Genomic DNA, 20901 nt, shown 5'->3' with positions numbered 1-20901 from the left:
AATAACTGTTATTTTTAAAGTTAAAATAAATACATAAATAGTTGTACCTAATAGGTTAATTTAGTTGAATATTATTTGTGTGGCAACGTTTTTGTATGAAAGATATTTAAAGCTTATGTTCATTCCTCCTCCAGTCAGCTGTAACCGCTTTATTTATACAATTAGTCCCTTGGATGTGGAGACTTCCATGATTGATGACACGCAGTGATGATCCTTTATGCTTGACCATACACAGCAGAGTGGGTGTGGTTATGGTAAACAAGATGTTATCTTCATAAAAACAAATCGTTTTGGGCGGGGTTTAAGCACATTTCTCTAATGTAAATAATTCAATGAAAAGAGAGTTTAGTACAAACAGACACATACTGATGATGATACTGTCAATAGAGGTCACATCAATTTAAGGGACACTTAAATCAACACGTTACTTTAAATACATATAAATGCTAATCAGATTCATATGCAGAATGCCTTGTCTATTGAGCAACCTCTGATCAGCATCAAGGATTCTTTTATTAGCTGAATGATTTGATGGTGATGTTCAAGGTATCCTTCTGAAAATAACAAATAACCCATTTAAGCCATAGATCGAATTTTATTAAATATGTTATGTACTGTGTGTTGGGCTGACACAGAATAATGCATTCATGCTGGAATTCCATAAAGAAGATCTATTTAGTAAACTTCACACAATTACAATTATTTCCCTCAAATGGCCTCTTGAGGTTGGAAGGTTTTTTTTTTACAATTTAACTCAAAAGCAAACATATATCCTGTTATTTTACATGCTGTTCATAATGTTCCGACGCAGAGGTACGGACAGTGACCAGCAGTTTTATAAATCTATGTCTGCAGCTCAGCTAGTTGTTTTGACGTCAGTAGCAGCAATCTTTGAGTCGTTCCATCAGATAAGCTCTCGATAAAATCACAAACAAACATCTTTACAATATTCTACAGTTGTGCTCTGGTCCCTTTTCCATTTGTGTCCCTTAAATCCATGTTTCAGCCGAGAGTGTCCAGAGAGAGTGTCCCTGTGTTCCGTGATCGCTGCTGGTCGAGTGTGTCAATGAGCTCATTTGTGATTGTAACCAGCTGACTTCTTCCCGCTGACCATGTAGACTGGTGGGATTCTGCTGATGCAGGTCGACGGGTCGCAAAGACCTGGAGGCCCTGATGGCCCTCTTAGTCCTGGGGATCCTGAAAGGCCTGGATTTCCGGTCTCGCCCTTTTCTCCATCTTTCCCGTCCTTACCAACCCCGGGAGCGCCTCGTGTGCCTGTGAATGAAATGTAGATTCGTAATTAAAAGACATGGACTGGTTTCATCAGCCAATCAGAATCCAACTTTGGCCACTTGACTGGGGTCTGCAATTCCAAGATGCCTGTGACCATGTATGGCCTTCACAAAGATCCTTTACCTTGTGCACCTGGTTCTCCGGGGCTTCCTTTGATTCCAACACCAGCATCTCCCTTATCTCCCTTAGATCCTTGTTGTCCAGCTTCACCTACACATAAAACACAACACAAGTATTTCAGTGAAAGCAGAGAAAAGCAGAGAAGCAAAAATCTTCTCGGCATCAATCAGGGGTTGCAAGACAACATGGCTGGAGAATGATGATGTTTTTTGAGGAGCTGTCCTCATAGCAACGAAAGAAAATGAGCTGAGTCATAGAGTTAAGTTTAGATGTACTTTTCATCAGCAGCACATCTAGTCAGGCATTTTTATTTTGGTGATAGAAAATAAGACAGACAGACAGTGAGAGACTTTCTTTTTCAGTATATTTCTACATAGAGATTAAACCCTTTGAATGTCATGTATATATAAAAGTCTCTCAAAAGACAAACTGCTTAAAAACCATGGTGACTTGACCAATACTTTGTTTGAAAACGCCGCCTCTTACTATTTTTCAATTTGAAAAATTCCATGCCTTTAATGAAGAATAACCAGAGGAAATACAATTAGGTTTAATATTCCATAAATATTGAATGATTACAGTGATGTCATGTCCTGTGTTTGTGGGCTTTTATTTTGTTGTTTTTCCTATATCCCCCCCTCTTTTCTGTGTCGCAACTGGCAGCTTAATGACGCTCGCCTGGAACCTATCAGTAAAAAACAACAGCTGCTGACTAAGTAAGCTTCCCTGTTCCAGTCCGTGGTGTCAGAATGACCACCTTACCATGCTGGTTACTTTAGCCTACCCATCGTGCACCCATTATACTTGTTCTCTCACTCTGGTATACTTTTAAGATTTGCTGTGTTACTGATTTTGATCCACCATGCGTCTTCAGTTTCCTCTTATCTTTGTTTTCTTCACTACTATATGCTTGTGTTGAGAGCTTCATTAGTCTTAATTTATTTTTCTGCTTTTCAAGCTGCACGTTATATTCTGCAATTTATTGTTTCGATTGTTTTCCCTTGGTTTTCAATTGTATATCTTCTAGCCAGTTTTGGTACATACTTGGGTCCAGTTTTTACAAGTCTGGATACTGAAACTGTCAATCAAATATTTGAAACCCTTAACTGAGAAATATGGTGTCATTTTGTCCAACTGTGATAAAAGTCACATTTGAAATGATGTGATTTTTAGCATTTTTAAGATACTTGCCTTGTTTCCCTGGTGCACCTGGAAATCCAAAGAATCCTGGATGGCCTTTGGGCCCTGCAAGCCCTGGAGCTCCAGGAGTTCCAGCTGCTCCATCAGCCCCAGCAGGCCCTTGTGGTCCTGCAGGTCCTGGCGTCCCAGGTGACCCTAAAGCGGCTGGCCTGTTCAGGAGTTCTTTCATAAATTCAGCTAATTGTTCTACGTGGAGATGAAAAAAATCTTTGTGTCAAAGTCAGAGACATTTTCCAATACAACAGTTTAGACAATAAATCTGTACCTTGAACAACAGCTGAGCACATTTCACGAAGAGCTTCATCGTTCACTTTTGGACCCTAAAGGTGAACACAGAGCTGTTAATACTAGCTGATAATATCGCAGCGTTAATATCCAGATACATCTGTTTTAGAGACTTGGCTGTAAATCCTGGATAATCAAAAGATTACACAGGACGCTGATGTTTTGACAATGACATACAACTGCCAGCATGTCCCTTTTTTACAACCCTTAAGATCAAAGCTTAATGACTTAGTCGGGTTGGCGTCTTGAATTTCTATGTTCAGTTAATTCCCTTAAATTAGCTTTCAACTACTGATAGATATCCAAAATATAATTTGTCAAACTTGGTCATGGTCTTGGTCTCAGCTGAGATGATCGACTTCAAACCTACTCTATACAGCAATAAAAACAATAACTTTGTTTTATACTGTAAAAAGCAAAACACTAATGTCCCAATCCAATGGGTTCCAAAGTGAGTCAACTGGTCTGTAAAGAGTTGCCCTCATCCCCTTCTTGACTGTCATTGACTTTTATTGACTGACTTTCATCGTCTTATGTCTGAGTCGCTTAAGTACAACGCTTTATTAGTCTGAGATCACATGTGCATAATCATTTCCAAACCTACAGGGAGACCTCTAGGGCCTGGTGTTCCAGGAATTCCTGGTTCCCCTTCAAGCCCTCTGGCTCCCATCGGGCCAATCACACCCTCGTGGCCAGGCATGCCTGTTCGACCCTCCGATCCTGTTGCTCCCCGGTTACCCTTTTCTCCTTTCTGAAAGCAGAAGCAGGAAAACTGACCTGAATCCAGTCCTGACAAATGTGCTATTGAAACAGCTGCACCTGATTCTTTGTTCTTTACAAGAAGCTGGAGTTACAAGAGTAGCCAATAACTCATCTTTGCTGCCTCTTTCAGATTTCATATACATGATTAATGCTTCTACATCTTCGGAAAACGGTCACGTTGTTTGGTGGGTTCTTTTGAAATATAGTTTGGTAATATGTACTGAAATGAATATATGTTATATATACAAAGAGATTCTAACCAAAATACTGAATTTGTCATACAGAACTAGTTTCCCACACAAGGGTATTCATTCTCAAAGCCAAAATAAATAAACAAAATGAAAAATAAACAATTAAATACCTCTCCTTTGTTTCCAGTCACACCCGGAGGACCCTGTGAGTCAGTCCAGGACAAAATTAGAAACTGATAATAAAACCATTGAATATGTGAGCATACCTGATCTCCCTTGATACCGGGGTCTCCTTGTGTTCCTGTGTCTCCCTGTTTGAAACATTCATTTCATTTGATCATTCTTAAAAAAGATAATGAATAAAATATATATCTTACCAGACCGCCTTTTGGTCCCTCTGGCCCCTCAGGTCCCTGCAATCCATTAAATCAAATATTTATCCACACAAAATGACATTATTTTCGATATTTGTAAAGAGAAGAGAAAATGTGTCTCACCTTATCACCTTTAAATCCTGTGTGACCCTTCATCCCCTTCTCACCAGCATCACCTTTATCACCTCTGTCTCCCTGAGACGGCAAAGCATCGTCAAGCACAGTCACAGACATTAAACAATCAACACAAGAGTGAACGACACTTATCCAGTTTTTTATAATTTGCTCAAATTTGGGTCACATACTTGGATTCCTTGTGGCCCTTCTGGTCCAACTGATCCTTGTTTACCCGTTTCACCCTTAAAAGTAATGATAGTTTGAATGGATTTAATATCTTAGCGTTTAAGAACATCTTCTCTGCAAACCTACAGTGGCTCCTTTATCTCCGGGTATCCCATCTTCTCCAGAAGGTCCCTGGCCACCCTGTGAAAATGTTTTAGTTATAATTGTTACAAATGTCAAAAAAGTAAAACTGATTTGATCTTACAGTTTTCCCTGGAAGTCCGACCGGACCGGGGACTCCATCAGCACCTGTCTCGCCCTGAAGAATGGATCAGTTTGATGATACATCGGCTGGTGTGTACAAGACGTTAATTAATCCAAAAATATAATGTTTGTATTAATAATTCACCTTTTCTCCAGTTGGTCCAACAACTCCCTGCTTCCCTGGAAGCCCCTAAACAGAGAGAAAATCCATTATGATACAATTATTGTAGAAAACATTTGGCCTAACACAAGTTATTAATTAGATCTCTTTTGCTTAACCCTGTCCTCACCCAGTGGCTTTGTGATATATATATTAATTTAGAATTATAATAAGACTTAAGCACTTATATTTATTTAATTTCCCAACAATAGATGGAATCCAAGACTCCATTTGCAGTTTTTCAGGATGACTCATTTGTGCACATATAGTTTATTTAACATATATAACAATGTACTATTAAAGGCCCTATAAGTAGTTTATAAAATAGGGTTTCTACCTCCCCCTAATGATAGAATATTGGAAGTGTAGTATTGTAAATTCTTCCTTTCACCATTGCCATGCATCTGTTTTTACATTTGTTTAGAAAACAAAAAGGGTTCTATCAGCTTCTATTTGTACATTCAACACTTTCTCTGACCCATTGATGTAAGACGTCTGTTGGACATTAATAGACTCTGGCGGGTCGTCCAGACAAAGTTACAAAGTAAAGAACATTGTTAAAAATAATAAAGTTTTACTACATGAGTCTTGGCTTTTTTAAATTAAACCAAAAAAGACAGTAGATATGTATATTTATTAAAGTTCGGGCCAGATTTATTCAAGGTATTCTTATTTTAAAACAGCCACAGACTCACTGCAGAAGAAATGGAAAGATTTAGTACAAATGAAATGACTCACTTGGTATTTGAAGCGTTTACTAATTTGGGGTGTTCACAAACTATTTTTGTTTTCTTAAGAAGGAATAATTTAATCTAGTATTTTATACTTAAGAGAAGTTTTGGTGTCTTTAAGAAAAACTTCTATATTGACATAAAACTGAAAAAAAACATAAATGGCTTTGACTAAACTTCTTTTTCACACACCAGCATAAATGTCTTTTCCTGCAATTTATTGGGTCATTATGCTCAGCGCTTTTCTACTGAATTTATTTTTCTTAAATGTAGTCATTCTTGTTTGTCTCCTTACATGGAAAGAAAAAATGTGAAAAAAAGGTACTTACCGGAATTCCCACAATGCCCCTGATACCGACAGGTCCCGACGTTCCTGCTTCTCCCTAGAAACAATTTAAAAGAAAACAAACCAATTGACGGATTATTTAGATTAGACCACTCTGCCATACAATCAAAAATACAGATGTTTTTGCAAGGTGGATTGAGATTTCCAAATATCACATTAGTGTCTGGAGCTAAAATGTTTAAATATTTTGTAAGTATCAAGTTATCAGTACTCTATGTTATGTTTATTATCTCATCAAAACAGTTCTTAAAGATCAAAAGACGTATTTTCTTACCTTAGCACCATCAACCCCTGGAATCCCATCCAAGCCATCGCTCCCTGGTTCTCCCTAACAAAACAAAACAAAGTTATATTTTGTTCTCTTTAAATTGAAAATCCTTTAAGTACTTACTATCTCTCCTTTAACACCTTTTAGACCCTGCTCTCCCTGAGGTCCCAAAGCTCCCTAAGAAGAAGCAGAAATACCACTGAGAAGAAAGTTGAAGAGGAAAAACATGATCTTGCAATCATTCGACTCACATCTTCACCCTTCGGTCCATCTATACCCTGGCGTCCACGAGCTCCTTCCACACCCTGAGATAAGTTTGAAGACATTCGATTAACAAAATACATAACAATGGTTGAATGTGGGGTCCTACAGGTCCTCCAGGAGGTCCGGTCGGTCCAGGCATGCCATTGAATCCAGGGGAACCCTGAACAAATGGGACGAAAAGAGATGTTATTTATTGGAATTTATGCAGTAGAGGTCAAAGCAACATACTCTATCTCCTTTTTCTCCCTCTGCTCCTGCGGGGCCCATAGCTCCTCTTTGACCCTAAAAATAAATATATGTTTTCAATATATGGAATTGTTGTTTCAAGGACCATATTAGGGAAGTCATTTACATCATCTCCCATACGACCCGGCATACCCGGTGGTCCGTCGAGGCCGTTCTCTCCCTGAGACGAGAAAAGAGTGTTACAGTAATATGTGTTTGTGTGTCATAGATTATAGGACAAGATGGATAGCATACGACACATCAATACTGCGAGCGGTGCTAATAAACAACCTTTTCTCCTGGTACTCCATCTTTTCCATCAACACCAGCGTCACCAGCGTGACCCTGAAAACAACAATCAATGTCAGTTCTATCAATCAACAATCAATCAATCATTAATATCGCCATTGAATCATGTGAAACTCCGACTCAATGGATGAATGGATGAATGGATGAATGGATGAATGGATGGGTGGATTGTAGGTTGGTGCATGGATAAATTGATGGATGTAAACTGGATGACAGATTATGGATGATGAATGAATGGGTGGATGATGAATGATGGATGATGGATTAATGAATGGGTGGATGGATGAATGGATAAAGAATGGTTGGACGCTGGATGGATGGATTGATAATGGCTGATGGATAAATGGATAGATGGATCAATTAATGAATGGATGGATGGATGTTGAATAGATGGATGGATGAATGTGATGACGGATGTTGAATAGATGGATGCGTAGATGAATGGATAGATAGATGGAAGGATAATTCAATGGTTGGATGGATGATGAATGAATGGATGTTGAATATTGGATGACAAATGGATGGATGGATAAATGGTGGATGGATGGATGGATGTTGAACAGATGGATGATGGATGAATGGTGGATGTGTGGTTGGATGTTGAATAGATGGATGGATGGATGAATGTTGGATGGATAGAGAGATGTTGACTAAATGGATGATGGATGGATGAATGGTGGATGGATGTTGAATAGATGGATGATGGATGATGGATGATGGACGATGGACGATGGACGATGGACGATGGACGATGGACGATGGACGATGGACGATGGACGATGGACGATGGACGATGGACGATGGACGATGGACAATGGACGGACGATGGACGATGGACGATGGACGATGGACGATGGATGATGGATGATGGATGATGGATGATGGATGATGGATGATGGATGATGGATGATGGATGATGGATGATGGATGATGGATGATGGATGATGGATGATGGATAATGGATGGATGGATGGATGGATGGATGGATGGACCGATGGATGTTGAATAGATGGATGATGGATGTCTCTTTTTTTTTGTTGTCTCTTGTGAGGTTCTAGTTTTCTCAGGAGACCAGCATGGATTGTTATGGATGTAGATTGCTTGTTGCTCACCTTCATCCCTGGATGTCCAGCCAGTCCTTGTGGTCCAGCAGGACAGGCAGCTGGACACTACACAGACAAAGAGTACTACAGTGAGGACTGGAGTGTTTAGGAAACAACCCTCACATGACTGACTGTGTGTGTGTGTCCACCACCAAAAGAGCTTTTTTAGAAATGAAAGACATGAGAAAACTCACAGGTTCCCCACTCCCTTCACTGCTGGCACCAGGCGGCCCCTAGAACGAAGCAGAGTCACATCTAAACCATCTACAGTGGTTTTAGATGTATAGTGAAGACCCCACAGTAGAACCCAACAAGAGCATGTGACACCAGCATGAAACACCTTTTAAAACTTCTGAGAGGAAAATGTTCAAGATGGAGACGAACATCCTTACATGCAATACCCCAAAATTCCATGACAGGGTAAATTTTCAATAGCTCTTACCACCGGCCCAGGTGGTCCGGGAAGGCCGACCGGTCCTGCTACTCCGGTGTCTCCTTTGAGACCAGCTGGTCCCTACAATGATAACAAAACCAAAAGTCCCATCAAACCTAGTTTTTTTTTTTTTTAAAAAATGCATTTTTTATAAAGTGTTCTAGCGTTTGTATTGTTTCATAATTTTCCTGCATGGCTTCTATACCTACTTAAACAATTTCTCGAAGGAGACCTCCTGAGGGATCAATAAAGTTTTACCTTACCTTACCTTATACATAGTCTAAAATGATATTATAATTGTGTGGTTGTTGTTATTCTTGTACATAATTCTGCAGGACTAACATCAAGGGTGCTAAAGTGGTGTTGATAATAAGGTAAGGTAAGGTAAGGTAAAGGTAAGGTAAAACTTTATTGATCCCTCAGGAGGTCTCCTTCAGGAAATTGTTTTTTTCCAGTAGCCAGCAATTTTTCATAAACAATAAAAAATAATACATAAAAAATAAAATAAGAAAAGCAAGAACAAGAGGAAGAACAAGATGACACAATCTAAGTATAAAGATAAAGATAAAGAACATAGGTCAAAGAAAAACAACAAAGACAAAGGATACAAAGACTAACATGGAACAGAACATCCAGATACTCTCACTGCACTCCTGCCCCCAAACTCAGAATTGTACAATTTAATAGCCCGAGGGATGAATGAGTCCCTGAGTCTATTTGTTTTGCACCTGGGTAGGAGCATTCGTGCACTCATTCTGCTTCTCTGCTCACTGATGACAGTGCTGAGAGGATGACTGTCATCATCCATGATGGACAGTAGTTTGTTCAGTGATCTCCTCTCAGCAACTGTCACCAGTGAGTCCAGCTTCAACCACAGAGCCAGCCCTCCTGATCAACCTGTCCAACCTGTTGACACTCCTCTTGGACACATTTCCACCCCAACACACCACAGCGCAGAACATGACACTGGCCACCACAGACTGGTAGAACATGCAGAGGAGCTTCTTGCAGATGTTAAATGATCGAAGCCTCCTCAGAAAGTACAGTCTACTCAGAACCTTCTTATATGGTCTGTATTGCAGGACCAGTCCAGTTTACTGTCCATCCACACACCGAGGTACCTATAGTTGTCCACTATCTCCACCTCGTCGCCTCTGATGGACACTGGACTTGGCTTTGTTTGAATGTTCATTCAGGAATTCATTAATATTTAGTCAATACATCTGGGTTCGAGCTCTGAGAAGTATTATAGTTATACAAACGTTATTTCCAAGTTACTTTCATTCACGTAAAGTTGAAAATTTAAAATTATAACATTTAATAAAATTTGAATCAAGGAGGATGTTAGTCAATTGAACCGTGCTTTTAAAAAACACATTATAATGAGCTTCTTGGCAGAGGCATGCATTGTCTTTCGGTGGTTGTTTTTATACCCCCTTATATTGTATAGGCCCTTTCCTTATAGATTAGTTCAAAAAAGCTATACAAATCCAAGTGAACAATTTTTTATCAAACATAAATACCGTTTTAGAGAGAATTATGTTGGAAACATTAAACAATTCTCAGAAAGTCCACCATGAGTGCATTCTGCTAAGGAAGTTATTCAGCCAGAAAAAATATGTCTCTATAAAAGGTAGCTCAGCTCGGAGATGAAACATTATAAACAGAGATGTTGTTGTTTTCTGTCGGCCTGAGATTTAGCATTATAAAGTATTGTAACAGTATTTTATAACCGCTGGCATACATTATCTCCAGATTTTTTGAATAATTACAACAGCAATTATCAATCAGTAAACCTTTCACTCACATTTCACAGGGTTTAACGCCAGATAATGTGTACATTCAATGAAGTTAATTTTTTCATAACTCACTTAAAGACATGGATGTACAATGGGAATAAAACATTATATTCTGTAAGTAAAAAAATAAAATAAGTTAAAAAAAGCATATTTCTGCAGTAGATACAAGAATGAGAGGGATAGTAATTCTGCTGAAGGTTGCTAAAGGTAACTTAAAACAGCATCAATAATGATATAGATTTTCTTTTTTAATCTCTGACCTCTGGCCCGATATTTCCTTCATCTCCTGGGATTCCTGGCTTTCCTGGTGATCCCTATTGAAAATGAAAATGTCAACTGTGTACACAAACACAAGACACTTTAATTCCTCCTGATCAGAAGGTTCACCTACAGCAGGTCCTTCAGTTGCTGGGCCCTGTGGGGAGACACGAGAGAGCTGAACACTCAGATCATGAGGAATACTGAGAAATAAAGGCTACGTACCGCGGGACCTGGTTGTCCTGGAAAGCCGGGAAGTCCCTTGTGGTCAGGAAGGTGTTAAGGGAGAGGTCAGTGCAAAGTATTTTCATAATAATGGAACAATGTCAGTGACGGTGGATTCTTACTCTTTCACCCACTGGACCTCTGGGGCCCATTGGACCAGAAGAACCCTGCAGAAACACAACACATGACCTAAACAGCACAACGACGAACACTAAGCAAAGTGTCTTACAGAAGCTCCTGAAAGTCCAGGAAGTCCTCTTTGTCCAGGGAGACCAATCTCGCCCTGCTCGCCCTTTTTGCCCTGCAAGAGTAGAAGTAACTTCGGTAATACAATCACAACGATAAACATCTTGAGTTACCAAATAATACAATATATTATATAATATTTAACGTCCTAAGATTGATATAGTTCAGTTTAGGGAAACATATACATAACTTTAATCCTTGTATTATCTCAAGGTGACCCGGAGGACCAAAAACAAATGTTTTTGTGGGATCCCTTGTGTTGTCTCCGGGTCAATACGTTTGTTTTCGGGCCTCTGGGTCACCTTGACCCAGAGATAACACTAGCTTTAAAGTTATTTCAAAACAGATATTGGAACACTTGCAAAATACAATATTTGGGATCATTTCTTACAGGAAGCCCTGGACTGCCAGTGGACCCTGGAAGACCCTGCACAGAAGAAAAGACAAACTCATCCACTATAACTTGAAGCAAATCATCTGCGTGGAGGACTCACATCTCTTCCGTCCCTGCCGTTCTCTCCGGCAGATCCTCGGGGTCCTTCTGGACCTGGAGCTCCAGGTGGACCTTGAAGTGACTTGTCTGGCTGGAAGGGGAAACATTGTGTCAGAGAAAGAATTTATATCTTAGAAGTCTCTGTCTTCAAGGAGTAGCTTTTGGAAAAGTTTTTCCCAGCATGCAATATTTCTAACAGAGCAGGTAATGGAAATAATTGGTTGTTTATTTATTACTTATGTTCTCTCCACTGCATCTAAAGTTGTTTTCTTAGATGTTCCTAATAGTTTAGATCAGATTAACAGTTGATCAATTGGCAAATATTGTTGATCAATACTAGTGTTCAACTAAATATATCAGAAATTGTTGCTAATAGCTAATTTTAGCTGTGTCCTATGTGGTAAGGATCTCCCTCCCACTGTAGCTCTGTGAAGAAATCTCTTCTTTTACCATTTTCATTTCTTAAGGTTGGTCAACCTTAAACATCCTAAGCATTCCTCCGGCTACTTGATCGATAATAATCTAACTACGATGCATTGAGAGCTAGCATGTAGATGAAGTCTAGTGTAGGTAAACAGAGCAGTTAGGCAACAGAAAAGAAAGGGATTATGGATTATAAGCGACAGGAGGAAGATAGAGTGAAGAGATAAATACCTCAGCATTGGCATACATCTGAAGAAGCAAGAAATAAATGGGAGTTAGCAGCAGTAGTCCAACCACCATCACCCAAAGATTCAGCAAAAGCAAACCATCGTCATCACCACAGACGTGAGTAAAACCATGCTGTCATTTGAATCCAGAGCATGAAACACCTCCAGGACAGAACACGCTGGTCAGCCAGTTAAATCAGGTAAATATCACAAGCTACCCAGACACAATGATTTTACGGTTGAACACTTTTGGTTGGTCATGATTGACTCAGTGATGCCGTTTGTAAGAGGGATGATAACAGACTGCTTCTTTTTTTGGAAAGTCTGGCATCAATCTTGACTGAAGAAACTTCTCGTTTGCCTCAGTTTACACCATGAATCAGATGAAATACTTTCTGTGTTCTCATGGTAGTTCTTTAATTATTAGCTCTAAAACCCCCCAAAAAAGAGTTTCACATAATTTAAATGATACTTCTAGCCCATAAGATTGTCATGGTGAGTCACATGTTAACATCCATGATCAAAACAATGTTTTATTGCATCAGCCGTCCTAGAAACTTCAAAACCCGCTGTGTTAAAACCGCACGTGGATATTACTGTTCTAAGAATAAAGCCCGGTAACAATTTAGGTTAATTAACTAAGGTAACAGAAATAATAGGAATATTTGTGGCAGTTTTTAAATGTCTTCTTCCACTGGCTGAATGTACGTTTTGTTCCCCACATTACGCATTTGTGGTCGCTACGCTAACAGGGCCCCCCGTTCTTCCATCCCTGCTTTTTGTTGACTGCAGGCCTCGTAAAAGTTGGGAACAACCACAAGTTAGCACAGGTGCCAAGCAGATATTGTACCTCAGTAGCAGGAAGCTCACTGCAGCTCTCCCTCTGAGCTCGCTTTGGGTCGCAGTGAATCAACATCCACTGGAGCTCGAACTGGAAAAGGTAGATTTGAACACATCAATAAACAAGAGTTGGAGAATATTCTTGTTTGGTTTGTTCCTGATGGTGTTTAATGGAAGTCCAGCTGAGCAGCTCCTCTGCGTCAGCAGGGTTTTGGAACACATACACATAAAGGTGTATCACTGACGTTGCTGGAAAGGATGAGATAACCGTGCTCACCACCACAGATGTGTCGGGATCACCATCCAGTCTGCCAATGAGAGTGTCTCCCTCCGTGTTGATGGGGCCTTTGCCCTTGATGGGTTTCAGGTCCACCGGCTGGCAGTCCACGTACAGGGTGACCTGGTCGTTCTCCACACCGATCATCACCTTATGCCACCTGGTGTTGAACAGCACCGACAGACCGGGGAAGATGACCGTCTGCAGGTTTCCGTCCGGTCCCATCAGGAAGTATTCCAGGGACTGCTGATCCCCGTTCAGCCTCAGTCCTGCTTGTTTGTTACCGTCTTCATCCACGATCTGCCAGACGTTCCAGACCTTACCCACGGTGCTCTTGATCATGCGGAAGGTGACCATGAAGGAGTACTCGTCGGGGAAACCTCTTGGGAAGTTCAGCCTTAAAAAAGAATAGAGTTATGTTGAAGATTAAATACAATTGTTTATTGTTAACAAAAACAAACACCCTTAAACACAAGGGTAATCATATCTTAAATTTTAAAAAAGCCTACGGAGGCCCATAAGTGACATCAATATAATATTTTTTGTGTTATTATATCGATATCGTTACATATCAGTATCCAATTACCAGATCCTCCATGGGGGAGACCGATATCATGGATCAAGAACGTCTTATCAACATTCTTTCAAATATATTTTTGTTCTTTTTCCTTGTTTACTTAAACTGCAATAATAATCTTTACCAGTAGGTGGTAGTAATTAGGTGAAGAGGACACCGCTCTAATAACACTTCTCTAAAAAAAATCTCTTTTCAACTATCATGATCTCTTGTTTTGTGTAGCTAAAGCTATTGACACCTTGGGCAATGTATTCATCATTGAAAAAAGAACAACATTATATATCATTTAAGTACGACAAATGTAACTACAGCTAAACATTGAAGGAATCTACCTAGTGGTTAAAATAAAGAACTACAATTATGGATATGAACCCCATGACTCGAAAAAAGAGTTGTTCATTTTCGGTGAACTAGGATCAATGAATTGAATCACTAAAAGGAACTGTCATCCACATTGTTTAGTCGAATTAATATCAAGATCTATGAATTTCTTGAGATGCAAATGTCATAAGATGAAGAAAAAAATACATTCATGTCAGAAACTACTTTTTCATTTGTGTTAATGTTCTCATGTTCATTTCTATTTTCTGCTGAAAGTAGAACTCGACCTTGCAGGAATAATACAGGAATTTCTTATCTTGGCCTCTATTAAATGTATTTTCTTTTTATTTGTATATTTTTATTCATAATTATTTGTGTTACAACTCAGTACCAGTGAATTGAAATGTCGTTTCCTGGGAATCTCTAATTTCAAACTGGCTGTGACCCACTATCTCCCTGTTATGACCAAAATCACGAAGCATCAGAACAAATTCATCACACATTGGTGCGGCTGTTTGCTCGAACATTCTCCAGTGGGATCCCTCAATGAAGACAATAAGGTGCATGGCAGTTGGTTGTGTTAAATCATGAAGTGTTGCTTGGTTACATGTATGATGTGTGTATGATGATATGCTGCTGAAGCTAAAATCAGAAACAAGGCCTGATTCTGGTATTACTGCTTGTGAATGAGGGACCCGGTACAATAAAAGTGTTTCCTGTGGTCCAATAAAACAAATGTCTCTTTGTAGCAGGGCCCGAGGTGAGGGACTGAAAATGTATCCTGGAAGTGCTGCCAAAAACCTGCTGGCAAGAACAAACTTCAAAGTGTGGCGCCGGTGGATGGACAGTGGTAATAGGCTCGTGAATTTAGCGTGACAGACCCTGGTCGCCACTTCAGGGGGCCAATAACTTACGTAACATGGTTTTGTGGAGTCACTGCAACGTGCAGCTAAAGGTGGGTCGTCGTTCACTCCACGCGTTTGTGAGTCTCAAGACCTAACTAGTAATCAAGTAAGCACTTTCCACTTTGACTTTGCAGTTCACTTGTTTACTAGTTTGTTTTTTACTTGTGTTATTAAGGAATATTATAAAATACTCACTTGGTAATAAAATGTCATTTTTTCATGTTGTTTTTTCTTTTACTTGAATATATCATGAAGTTATTTTTATGGAATAAAATTATGTTTTATGGTCACTCAAAGTACAAACATTAGAGAAAGCAGCTCTAAATATCAGAATTTTAAAAAGTAATAATGAAATAGGTTGTACAGTAAGAAGGTTGAGGAAACCTTCCTGTATGGAGTTTGTATTTCTTCAGACAGTTTCCTCCCATAGTAAAGAGAGAGTTTGTGTGATTAGTGTGTCTCTGTGCGTGACAAGCTGGGGACCTGCTCATGGTGTCCCTTCGCCTCGCCCCTATGTAGCTGGGATAGACTCCAGCCAACTGGGATTCAATTAAGGATGAATACATTATTATGTATAATAATAAAATAATAAATTGAACAAAATATTATGAGAGCAAAAATGCGTTTAGAATATTCATTATCAATAAAATTCTATTTTTTAATGAGTAACCAAGTTTGACATAATAATGTTTGGAGTAATTATCTGTTTTCCCCTAAGATATTTACATTAATAGCTCAAATGTTGAATGTATTCTGCCCCTCAGTTTTATGTGGTCCAATGGCTCTCTGCACAACCCAAATTCATCTGGACATGTGGAGTCTTGAACACTCAGCATCACGGTCGTATCTGTGTTGTACCTGTAATAACAGCCTGTCCTGCAGGATATAAATCATGATCTACCTGATATATTCTCCGCTCTCATCCCCCAGAAACAGTTGATGTGAGCCATAGGAGTGTTTGTTTAATCTCCCAAATACCTTCAGCATCTCACCATCTGTTTGGACACGCTTTTCCGCCAAAAACCAGCAGCTTGCCATGCATTAATGTTTTACTGCACACCTGTATTAGTGCAACACCTGCAGTGGGAGACAACTTCTACCGACAGTATGTCTTTATGTGGCCTCCGAAAACATTTTTCTCCACTTACATGGTCGGAATTTGGAAGTTTGCCTCCCTGTCGAGGCGGTAAGCCACCTGAAGAGTAGTTGAGCCGTCCACCTTCCTCACCCCCTTCAGTGGAATCACATCCAGCTGGAATTGAGTGATGAGATCGAACCCTGCAAATGAGACGGAAATAAGGCCAAGGTCAAAGAAGTAGATTTTCAAGGTCAACTATTTCGAAAGAAATCATTTGCTGTGTTTAATCTAAAACAGGCAACGTTTTCACCTAAATTGTGTGAAAGACGTTTACAGATAATGCCCAGATGACCGAAAAACACAATTATTTACGCAGACTTATGTAAGGGGCTGTCAAGCCTGAAGAAAGGGACAAGACGCATTATCTTGATATGATGAGAAAAATAATGTTAAATTCTGCAAAAAAATATTTATATGATTTTTGGACTAAGCATGAAAATATCATATACAAGCATCATTGTTATTATTATTATTATTATTATTACTATTGTTATTGCTGTTATTAATTTTGGTGTTTCAAATTAGATTACGTACATGAGCAATTTTTTTTTCAAATTGTTCATATAACCAAAGTAGTTATGAACAACAAGAATTAAGGTTATACCAGGAGTAGCCCTGAGTCGGATCAAACTCTTCCCTTTTACCAAAAATCACAAATGGGAAATTATCTGAAGATATTTTATTTCATTTATATTATCATTCTTTTATTTTGTATAGACACTCCAAAAATCAAGTTTTGTATTTACAACACTGGCAATAAAGGAATCAGATTCGGAATAATTTGGCCCAACGATATGAGAAGGAAGTCAGCAGATGTGTTGGACAATAAAAGAGAATATTCTTTGGAGGAGCAGGGAGGAATGCTTGGCTCGGGGCATGTTTGACACATGAGGTCTATGGTCTCACCTGGAAGGTCATCTTGTCCACCTCTCATTGGTGGACAGACACTGTCTCCATCCAGCCTGTTGAGGTCCAATTCTGTTGGAAAAGAAATACAAATCAAGATTGTTGAAAGAAAAAAAATATTATCTCTTTCCCAGACGACCATTTTGTCAAAATCTTTATTCATTGTAAGACATAACAGCCAGAATTATTTACCGCTCGATTTCCTGTTGTAATTATGTCTTTAGCATGTTAAGCTCGAGGTGACAATTGTGTTTGTGGTATCCCTTGCGTTGTCTGTGAAAAAGCTGCATATGCATTTATGGAAGCCAGGGAGGTCGTTCACCTTGAGCCAGAAACAACAAAAGGGATGCTAAAAACACATTTGTTTTCGGCCTTCGGGTCACCATGACCTAGAGACAAAACAAGGGTTAATTTGTATTACAGTACCGTAAGACTGTGGGCCAACACAGAAAACATTAGGCATTTGCATATTTTTACTTTTACTTTACTTTTTCTGTATTTATCTGAAGTAACTTTAGTCTGTGATACTTTTCATGTTAAGACTCTTGTTTTAGACAAGTTGGCCTAAACAATGAGTCTTTAAACAAGACAAATGATAATGGTGTGATGTATTTCTGATGCCTTAGTTTTTTTTTGCCTTTTATATTATTTTATTTTTTCTGTTTTTAACATTAGATCTCATATTAGAACAGAACAAGGCAAGGTACTTATAATTTATATTATTTATAAATATTGAGGCAAATGTGCAAAATAAGTTAGCTTAAAAGAAACCTCAATGTTTAACTATTCATCATACGTGGTTTATTATTTGTTTATTCCAACAGAGGGCGTCCCGTTGTGGAAACCTTTACTGCTTTAATGACGTGAGAAAAGGGCACTCCAGACGGGCTCCCCTGTCAATAACCTGAGTCAGCTCGGTTTTGGTTACCATCAACACGTGGAAGCTTTTTCACAGCGACCACATAAGTGATGCCAAATAATTCTGAGTGGTTAGACGGTATTTATAATCCAACATTTAATAGCTCTTAATGCTTATCTGACGGTGCCGCAGACCTTAAGCTGTTTCAGTCAACGCATGGTTGCAGTGGTGCACACAGGCCGCCTGGCGCTAGTTAAACCAGCGAAAGATGAGCCGTTGTTAGGAGGCACAATAAAGCTGTCACATGCGACTGCGGGTGATGCTGCAACAATCAAGCTGGACGCCCACCATGTCCTATTAGATGTATGGTCTTATGCAGACAGTGGGCGGATTGTGATTATCAACAGATTTAATCTCATTTAATCCTGCAATAAAGACCATCTAAATCGTGGACACAGACCAGGCGACAACAATGATGTTTTGACAAAGATTGTTTTTTATGTACTGTAAATCAGACATTTTTGGCTGTGGGGCCATTTGCGGCCTTTGAAATTACCTATAGCCTCCCCAAGTATTTTAACACCAGAGGATGTTAATAATGTTGTATTTTTTATAATTGCAAAATTAGATATTTTTAAAATACATAATCAACACGTTTCAATTCCTACTACAAATACTAAAAATGCATCAATAAGTTTTCACGTTTGTGTTTAACCTGGTGCATGCTACATTAATACAACTATGAAGTAATGTGCACACAATGCTACTTGAGCAAAATGAATGAAATTTAGGCCAAATGGGGGATTTATTTTTTTTGCATAAATTTGACCGATACTTTCTATGAATTTGATAGGAAATTTAATTTTGTTGTGCAAAACCAATGTTTATGAAACAGTTTTGAGAAGGAAGACAAGTTTTTACACACAGTGCACATTGACAAAAAATAAGTTCATTCATAAGAATTTATTTAGTGCAGGTATCACCAAACTTTTTCATTCTGGGGGGAAGAATAGACAGTATGTAGACTGACTTACTTCTATTGCACTACTGTTGGCAAATCATTAAAATCCAAGTATTTAATGTTTTAGTTTTATACTTTTACAAAATTGTTGGCAAGTTACAACCTCCGATTTTTTCTCAAGGCGCTGACCCCTCTTAAATCAACGTTTGCTTTAAATATGATTGAATAAAATTAACATTTAAACATGTGTTCCACCTGAAAGTTAAATGAAAAGTACCCTGTGGTTATAACTTGAATATGACATGTTGGTTTTGGTCCATTATATCCTTAGACTTTGGTACAGGCCCATTTAAAATGGATTGCAGGCCACAGTCGGCAGTTAGTGTTTGAAAGTCTCAAGAAAACTGGTGGGATCACATGTGGCGTAAACATGCAAAGAGACATAAAATCAGCCCAGATGTGGAGGTCAGATCTGGATTCCACCGGGACCCTGACACGATCAGCATAAACCAACCTTTATTGATCAACGTTCTATTGAATTCCCAAAGTGTTAGCTGAGATCGTTTCATTTCGAAGGCATCTTCACAATGTAAATGTGAAATTAGATCACACTTTATTTGCGATTGGTGTGATCAATGTAATTTTGTGACTTACGTCCCAATGTTTGAGCAAGGAGTAGGGAGAGCAGAGTCAGCTGGAGGGGGCAGTGTCTCGCCATTAGTCGAATACATGGAAGAATTCTGTGGAGAAATCATGAAAGACAAATATGTGAATTATTATTTGGGCTAAACAAATATAAACTTATATTTAGGTCTACTACAAAAGAAGATTGTGGAGCAATCCGATTTCCTAAAGTTCTAAAAATTTGTGTTAAAACCACTTTACTTTTGAACACCCCAAACTGCTAATTCAGTTCAGCAAAGTTAGTGGGATTACATGATGAATATATTTGTATATTTACAAGGAAACTACCCTGTTCACCAGTGTTTCAGCCCGATACACCCATATATAAAACCGAGATTTTTGATGGTTAAAAATCTCATAATAATGTTGCTAATGTGTATTGACTTGGCTATATAGTTTTGACCATGTGATCTATTTCTGAAACACACATTTATCTCATGGATCGGCCAAATTCACTTCACCAAGAGCCGTCACAAGCGTCTTCCAGAGCCGCAGTACTAGCATCCCAGTCCACCAGCCCGCCATAAAATACCAGATATACCATTGTGAGTTGTGGTGCTGCACACAAACTACACCAAACTACCACGAGGTGATGCATCAATTGCGAGACAGGTAATGAGGTGGCAGATGAAGGTTCATTGACATTTCCTGAGAAAACGACTCAGATGTCCACATCGCTCTAGAGTAATTGCTTCCCAAGGGAGTTTTCCCAGGACAAAAGAAGCTGCTTTTCTATACACTAATAAATCAGATGATGCTTAGCAAGAGTTCATTGTGTAAAATAACAAAACCTATTCCAGGAAGTGGGCGATCAACATGCCAGTCCCGGTCACTTTACTTTTCTAAGGCCTTTAGTACATTTGTCGTGAGTGGTTGGAAATCAGATATTGATAAATAAACAAGATAAGAGTATTCATCATTGTTTTTATGTCATCTTTAATTATTTGAATCCACTTCCAATTCACTTTTTTCTCTTCTGTATCCCTGTTCAATCCAAATTCGTGTGTCATCTCTATATTAAATCCAGCATTTTACCAATATCTACAGTCCTTCCCTGGCCTAATCATCCGTTTAAAATGACATTGCATCAAGTGTACATCATGTTATATGTATAGAGGGAACTACAGCTAGGTTACCCTCTTACGGGTGTTA

At 38.9% G+C, this 20901-nt stretch overlaps 1 protein-coding gene across 1 annotated transcript; it reads right to left on the bottom strand.

The window, feature by feature from the left end:
- Window positions 1-1072: 1072 nt before the first annotated feature.
- Window positions 1073-19783, bottom strand: col9a1c (collagen, type IX, alpha 1c). The gene is made up of 37 exons (XM_087786076.1): window positions 19720-19783; window positions 17246-17317; window positions 16350-16479; window positions 13399-13795; window positions 13132-13212; window positions 12286-12303; window positions 11633-11722; window positions 11530-11565; window positions 11122-11193; window positions 11015-11059; window positions 10893-10928; window positions 10801-10824; window positions 10670-10723; window positions 8620-8691; window positions 8372-8410; window positions 8187-8243; window positions 7057-7110; window positions 6893-6946; window positions 6769-6822; window positions 6647-6700; window positions 6528-6581; window positions 6400-6453; window positions 6283-6336; window positions 5992-6045; window positions 4917-4961; window positions 4773-4826; window positions 4655-4708; window positions 4531-4584; window positions 4349-4420; window positions 4229-4264; window positions 4118-4162; window positions 4022-4054; window positions 3503-3649; window positions 2879-2933; window positions 2605-2799; window positions 1417-1503; window positions 1073-1275 (listed from the first exon to the last, which is right to left on the bottom strand). Exons 1-37 carry the CDS (start codon window positions 19781-19783, stop codon window positions 1073-1075), a joined length of 2799 nt encoding a protein of 932 aa, XP_087642202.1.
- Window positions 19784-20901: the final 1118 nt, after the last annotated feature.

This window comes from Callionymus lyra, chromosome 3 (assembly GCF_982586985.1).
Source record: "Callionymus lyra chromosome 3, fCalLyr1.hap1.1, whole genome shotgun sequence".
NCBI lineage: Eukaryota > Metazoa > Chordata > Actinopteri > Syngnathiformes > Callionymidae > Callionymus > Callionymus lyra.
Note: the sequence above shows the minus strand (reverse complement) of the source record. Positions and strands in the feature narration are given on the sequence as shown.

Excerpts from the sequence above, each read along its gene's own strand:
- col9a1c (XM_087786076.1), bottom strand. The coding sequence starts at position 19,783 with ATGGCGAGACACTGCCCCCTCCAGCTGACTCTGCTCTCCCTACTCCTT. Across the intron at positions 8,692-10,669 it reads AAGGAAATATCGGGCCAGAG|GGACCAGCTGGTCTCAAAGG; the intron begins GTCAGAGATTAA and ends TTATCATTGTAG. Across the intron at positions 1,276-1,416 it reads CGGAGAACCAGGTGCACAAG|GCACACGAGGCGCTCCCGGG; the intron begins GTAAAGGATCTT and ends TTTCATTCACAG.